Raw genomic sequence first — 7,328 nt, forward strand, 5'->3', positions numbered from 1 at the left:
TGACCCCACAACACCACTTGTCCTTAAGCTGGGCAGCTGGCACAACTGCCCTCATATCCATGGCCAGCCACAAAATGAAGTGCAGTTAATGTACATGTGGTTTAATATCTGACACATGAGCATTCATTTTACATTGTTTGGTGGTGAGCTGCAGTGTTGTCAGAGGTGTAGCTAGCCATTCTGCTGCCTGATGCCATGCTCCAGTCTACCCTCCCACCAATTTTAAGTTTTGAACCCCCCCCCCCCAAAAAAATAATAAAATAGCTCTTTGTAAAGGTGCATTCCCAATCAAGCACTCTTAGTTTAAGCCAGCCATCTATGCTTTTTACCCTCCTTTGGGAGCTGGAAAGAAAAAAAAGCTCTGTTCCCTGACCTGGCACTCCTAATGCACAGAGCAAGGTAGGTCCATTCTTTACAATCTAAAAAAAAAAAAAAAAAAAGCTCTTAAAAGTAGCAAACCGCTTAGAGTTTATGCCACACATGGAACACTAAAGTACTTCAGACTGCAAATGCAAAAAATCTCTTCATTTTTAAATTGTAGCAAACTGCTTGCTACATTTACATTTAAAAAAAAAAAAGAAAACATGTTCCTTGATTTTATTGTGTGTCTGTGTGTGTCTGTGTGTGTCTGTGTGCACATGTGAGACAAAAACTAAATAGTGCTGAAGTGTTGCTTCAGTAGAGATTACAAATGCAATTCTGGCATTAATGAATGTTGGCAATGTACTGAAGATCAATTGTATCCTGTACACTTTGTGCCTGGGGTGGCTGCCACCTTTGTCCTGGATAAAGGATGAAATGACATTGGGTCTACTCTGTCTTTTCAAAACTGTACAGCTTCACCTTAAATCGCTAAACTGAAACTGCATGGGGCTGACAGCATTATTGCATTAGATGTGCATCAGGTAAGGGTGATAAAGGATAATGAGGGAAACGTACTCACAAGCGAGGAGAGTGTGTTGAGCAGATGGAAAGAGTACTTTGAGGGGTTGATGAATGAAGAGAGTGAGAGGGAGAGAAGGTTGGATGATGTGCAGATAGTGAATCATGAAGTGCAGTGGATTAGCAAGGAGGAAGTAAGGATATCTATGAAGAGGATGAAGAACGAAAAGGCTGTTGGTCCAGATGACATACCTGTGGAAGCATGGAGGTGTTTAGGTGAAATGTCAGTGGAGTTTTTAACTAGATTGTTTAATGAAATCTAGGGAAGTGAGAGGATGCCTGAGGAATAGAGAAAGTGTTTTGGTACCGATTTTTAAGAATAAGGGTGATGTGCAGAGTTGTAGTAACTACAGAGGGATTAAACTGATCAGTCACAGCATGAAGTTATGGGAAAGAGTAGTGGAAGCTAGGTTAAGAAGGGAGGTGATGATTAGTGATCAGCAGTATGGTTTCATGCCAGGAAAGAGCACTACAAATGCGATGTTTTCTCTAAGAGTGTTGATGGAGAAGTACAGAGAAGGTCAGAAGGAGTTGGATTGTGTCTTTGTGGATTTAGAGAAAGCATATGACAGGGTGCCTAGAGAGGAGTTGTGGTATTGTATGACGAAGTCGGGAGTGTCAGAGAAGTATGTAAGAGTGGTACAAGATATGTACGAGGGTAGTGTGACAGCGGTGAGGTCTGCAGTGGGAGTGACGGATGCGTTTAAGGAGGAGGTGGGATTACATCAAGGATCAGCTCTGAGCCCTTTCTTATTTGCAATGGTGATGGACAGGTTGACAGACGAGATCAGACAGGAGTCCCCATGGACTATGATGTTTGCAGGTGACATTGTGATCTGTAATGAGAGTAGGGAACAGGTGGAGGAGACCCTGGAGAGGTGGAGATGTGCTCTAGAGAGAAGAGGAATGAAAGTCAGCAGGATTAAGACAGAATGTGTGTGAATGAGAGGAAGGATAGAGGAATGGTGAGGATGCAGGGAGTAGAGGTGGCGAAGGTGAATGAGTTTAAGTACTTGGGATCAACAGTTCAGAGTAATGGTGAGTGTGGAAGAGAGGTGAAGAAGAGAGTTCAGGCAGGATGGAGTGGGTGGAGAAGAGTGTCAGGAGTAATTTGTGACAGACGAGTACCAGCAAGAGTGAAAGGGAAGGTCTGCAAGAGGGTAGTGAGACCAGCTATATTATATGGGTTGGAGACGGTGGCAATGACAAAAAGGCAGGAGTCAGAGCTTGACGTGGCAGAGTTGAAGATGTTAAGATTTGCACTGAGTGTGACGAGGATGGACAGGATTAGGAATAAGTATATTAGAGGGTCAGCCCAGGTTGGAAGGTTTGGAGACAAAGCCAGAGAGGCAAGATTACGTTGGTTTGGACATGTGCTGAGGAGGGATGCAGAGTATATTGGGAAAAAGATGCTAAGGATGAAGCTGCCAGGTAACAGGAAAAGAAGAAGGCCTAAGATAAGGTTTATGGATGTGGTGAGAGAAGATATGCAGGTGGTTGGTGTGACAGAGCAAGATGCAGAGGACAGGAGGAAATAGAAACAGTTGATCTGCTGTAGCGACCCCTAACAGGAGCAGCCGAAAGAAGATACTCAAAGCTGTGTAGTTTACATGAATATTCACCACACACTTAAAAAAGCATTTATTGCAAGAGGGTAAGCCCCTTTATACTCCCCATGTAGAAGCATCAGCCTGCACCCATGCACACACATTTTATTACTCTCAATCTGAGGCTATTATACCTCAAAAAAATAGTGTCCTGTGGCTCACAAAGTACTTGTCTCGCTCTTCCTCTGAGAGACTACAGTCTTGTACCTAAAGGCCCATAAATTTCAAACACAAACATGTTATATTGAATGAATTTAGAGTTTGCAGCCAGTCTCTAGCAATAATTCTTGAGCAAATATAAATTTAGTTGTCACTGAGCAATAGAAAGATGCCTAATGATATTCACTTTCACCCTGGTGGTTGGAGTTGGTGGGGCTTGTAGATTACATTGACCCTGTACCACTACAGCAGATGTCATTTTTGTTTTATGAAGCTGTAGTAGAACATACCTGGCTAAATGTCTCTGTGGAATAGCTTTGTAGATTACATCTTCTTATAGGTTGGTACTGGGCTATCTGCCCGAAGGCACATATTAGCCCAGCCAGGTTGTGCGGTATTCACCGCTCTAGTAATGAAATACTGATAAAGCATGTATCTCTTAATGCATTAAGAAGAACATATGATTGTGGCAGTGTTATATTAAAGATGTATATTATTTGCATATATCAGGAAGTTAAACTTCACTTCAACCACCTACAAAGTGCATTAAGTAAAAAGCATTTTCAGGCAGCGGAGAGTGATTGACTGTTCTAAGTTTCAAAATACTCCGGTCTCAATCAGGTAAGCTTTGATGTAGATAGTGATGAGTACACAGGTAAATTATTATTATTACTATTATTATTATTTTGTCTGTTCTAGTAATTAGAAATGTTGATCTGTTTAGTTAACTAATTTTTGCCTGTTCTATGTATTTGTAGGAATGAATTCCTGCCTGACTTGCAGTGCACGGAGTCTTGAATTCACACAACAGTTGGTGAAATGTGGGTCCAGAAGGATGTCTGAACTCTGTTTTATGCATTTCATTAAGCACACATTACAGCAGTGAAGAAAAGCATTTGGTTTCCCAGTGACTGCATTGACTGTATACACTTTTTCGTACTCTGCAGTGCAGAGAACAAAATCATTAGAGTTACTGAAACTGGAAGACTTGAGATTTCATTTTTGCTGCCAGACTGAGTCATAATTACCACCAGCAGATTCACGAACAGTACAAGTCATCTGCTGCCTAAAATGGTACAGAATAGCCTCCCATTTGATAAGTTAATCCATAGGTGCATCAGAAAAGAACGTTTTTTTTATTATTTGTAATCGGTAAGAGGAATCCAACTGTGGAAGTTAGTTCTGATTTTTTATTATGATGTGGGTGGGTGAACTTATAGTAGGGAATAACATTTTTAATGCTCTTTGTTATCAGTTGTTTGTTTACTGAGCTCAATTTGGAAGAAAAGAGATTTACATGTTATTTAAAGGATATATTTCTCAGTCCTCAAAATATTTCATCTGTATTGATTTGCAACCAGACGGATCTTTTACTGTTTTGAGTGTTAAACATGACTTGTCATTAAATACATTATTGCAGTGATGTGATTTTTACGTTAAAGGGCGGTCTTGTCAAAAGAAGATCTTCTCCATTGGTGAATATCTAATGTTGTAAGTTCTTATGTCAAATGTTTGATTTTCTTATACATGGCATTTAAAGATGACTTAGATGAGCCCTTTCTGCAGTCTGTATGCAGATATAAACTTTACTTACTGTTTGTTGAATTGTAGCAAGTTGTCATACTCTCTTGAAATCATTTTAAGCATTTGTAACTACAAGTCCCTTAGGCCTTTGTAGCTAAAGTCTGTTGTTCTAGAGCTTGTTAAGCTTTACAAACTTGAGTTGCTTTCTGGAAGTAATGCAGTATGTTTCCAGTGTTGCTGTTGAAATGTGGATCAAATGTAGGAAGTGTAGATATAAAACTGAATATTGTACAGATGTAGGTCAGCAAAGTTTCAGTAAAATGGCAGACAAGATTTTTAGTCCTCTGGCAGTTAGTGTAGAGGACTAAAGCTCAGACTTGTTAATGAGCTGCTTCCTGTGCCAAGGTTGTACATACGAAGATAAGGGGTACAGATACCCAAATTTGTTGCATTTGAAGGAACACAACCAGCAACATGGCAATCTAGGTATGCTTGCAAACAGTGGAACAGGAGCTAATAATTTGTACATCAGTCTGAACTTTTCAGGAGAACACTGTCTAATTGTACAACTGGCTTGGAATGGTCAATTCAAAATGTTGTTCAGTGGTATGACCAGTCAGGGTTGTTTAGTAGATTACTGTTTGGTGATTCAGTCAGTCTTATTTCTTCAAGGAGAATGCTAACCAGTGATATCCCAGCCTAGTCTCTTCAGGAGAATTGCTGTCCATTAAAAACATATAACCTTGTCTGTTAATAGGAGTGCTTTCCAGGGATATATCCAGCCTGGACTTTTCAAGATAATATTGTCCAGGGATTATGTTTAGCTACGTCTGTTCTGTACAGTGACTTTCACAAGTACACAGTTTAGGCTAAGCACTGTCCGTTTACTCTGTACTCTGCAGAAGTCATGCGAGATAGGTAACTACCCACCAAGAAGATACATTTCAGGTAAGGAATGGCAGAAATGAACCATCATTCTAGAGACAGAGGCATATATGTTGGAGCACAGCTATACCGCAACACAGCAGTGATACCGCAGTAGCCAGACATCAGTTTCTTAAATGTCAGTGGAATTGAGACTCATAGTTTGGAAGATCCACAGAATGGCAATACCAACAAGCCAAGGCAGTAATATCACAAACGTAGTACACAGTGGATGCCATGCGTAAAGGCATGGGCAGGCATATGATGACATTAAAATATGTAAGGCAGTGGGAAGGGCAAAGTGCACAATGTGGATAAAGGACAACTACTGAACACCTACAGTTTTATGTACCGCACTTAATTTATAGACACATCTGGTAGCATTTATTAAGCAATGAAATAAAAATGTTTACAAACAGTAAACAAAAGGAATATAGAAGAAATATTAACAGTCAAAGCAGTATCTGACCTAGACAGCTGTTAATATAGAGAGATAAATGCAGATGCACAGAGAAATATGTGGGAAACAGAGTATAGATAGGATCAGAGGGATTGAGAGTGTGACTGCCAGATGCACTTGACCATGATGCAGGATTAGCATGGTACAAGAGTTTTTGGATGTAGACCAGTTGTACCAGTCTTTTGTCTGTCATTAGGCTGCTTTTAGGCTTATAGCTTAATATGCAGAATATTGGCTTACAGGAATGTAGTCCTGTCAGTAGTCTACTTACACCCTTCTGGAAGGTAACTTTATAAGCCAATATAGATCTTCAGAGAGGATCACTGTAACAATGGGTCATAAAATGTGGGCTTACCCAACTCTTGCATCCAATTCCTTGGGATTTTATCATTCAGATTCCTTCTGCTAGTGGTTTCTATTTGGGTACGTCCTTTAGGGTATCTCCCAAAACAGAGATATGAAGCCAGCTATAGTAGTACCCAGGCATCCTCTTTAAATCACTCCTTCCACAGTAACATATTATAAGATGTGCCTCCTTTGGGATTGTCCTCCTACTCATAGTGTGTAATATTTTTCGCTCAGGAAGGTGTAAGATTCTCAGTGTCTTATAATGGAAAAACTTAACACTGTAATTAAACAGGCTACATTTGCTACTTAGCTTTTGATTACAAAACACTGACTAAAAACTGAGTGTATGGTCAATAGGAACTTTGTGAGTGGCAAAGGCTTCTGTGTATTTGAATTTCAGATTGTTAAGCCCAAACTTTTGTCAGTACCTGCAAAGTCCCATGCATTAAAAAGGAAAAGAAACAAGTATATTTTTTCTTCATATTGTGGAATATTTTTGAAAATCGTACTCATTTTCCTGTCAGTTTATTCACTTGAAGAATGCAGATACTTCCTCTTAATCATCTTGTCCACCCCAAAACTATCTGTAGTGAAATTATTAATATTTGAGAGCTATCCAGCTAGCCCACTGTAGATGCCATTTCCAGATATGTATTATACATAGCTGCTAAGATAAAAGCTTAAATCCAGACACTCGCATATCAACTCACAGGTCTTAAGACTTAATTTGCAAGTATAAAAATCACAGCAGGTTTCTTTTTTTGTATTTGTAAGTTGATCCAGCTAATCTAATTGTATTCCCACTTTTGCATCCACTGTACCTGCTAGCATGTTACCCTTTCATAAGGATGCAAGGTTGCTTTATAGATATGTTCATCATTAGCTCACTGTTGCAGTAGCCAACGCTTATATTGGACATCCTGTCAAGGATCAGACCAGCCAGACAGATTCCAAAGCTTCAGGACACCTTCTTTGCACTGCAGCCTCTGCCCTGCAATAAAGAAGCAGGAGGAAGTAAGGGACTATGGCATCAAAGCTTTAGAAATTTCTTGCTGCCCAAAAATGCACTCCTCTGCAGGAGAGTGACTAATTATTATTGCTCTTTCAAGGCTAGCCAGATGTATACCTTTTGGGGACTACCTTCCACAACTGTTATTTATTTTCAAAAATCTTTCATAAGGCAAGTAGTGTCGATTTTAGTGGTTGTCACTAAAATTTTCTGTTAGAAACTATTTTTAGCTATGGTTCCCTTACTGGAATCCCAAGTATTAACTTTTCTTGAGAAAAAAAAACTTAGCTGTTTACTTCAGATTTAATCACAGGAGCTTAAACTTTTGGCTTTGAGGGTTGGTTTTTAATTCAAA

The 7,328-nt window shown here is 39.6% G+C and overlaps 1 protein-coding gene across 6 annotated transcripts in view; it reads left to right on the forward strand.

Moving 5' to 3' along the window:
• TPST1 (tyrosylprotein sulfotransferase 1) overlaps positions 1-4,119 on the forward strand; it is a 592,637-nt gene extending 588,518 nt beyond the window's left edge. For all 6 annotated transcript variants that reach the window (XM_044054229.1, XM_044054234.1, XM_044054230.1 and 3 more), the window contains one exon: positions 3,467-4,119. Coding sequence is in view for 1 of the 6 variants with exons in the window: in XM_044054234.1 (XP_043910169.1) it covers positions 3,467-3,472 (6 nt within the window). In the remaining 5 variants the exon portion in view is untranslated. The remainder of the gene's footprint in view (positions 1-3,466) is intronic.
• The last annotated feature ends 3,209 nt before the right edge of the window (positions 4,120-7,328 follow it).

The sequence above is a fragment of the Protopterus annectens genome, chromosome 13.part0 (genome assembly GCF_019279795.1).
Source record: "Protopterus annectens isolate FY-2018-M chromosome 13.part0, PAN1.0, whole genome shotgun sequence".
Lineage (NCBI taxonomy): Eukaryota > Metazoa > Chordata > Ceratodontiformes > Protopteridae > Protopterus > Protopterus annectens.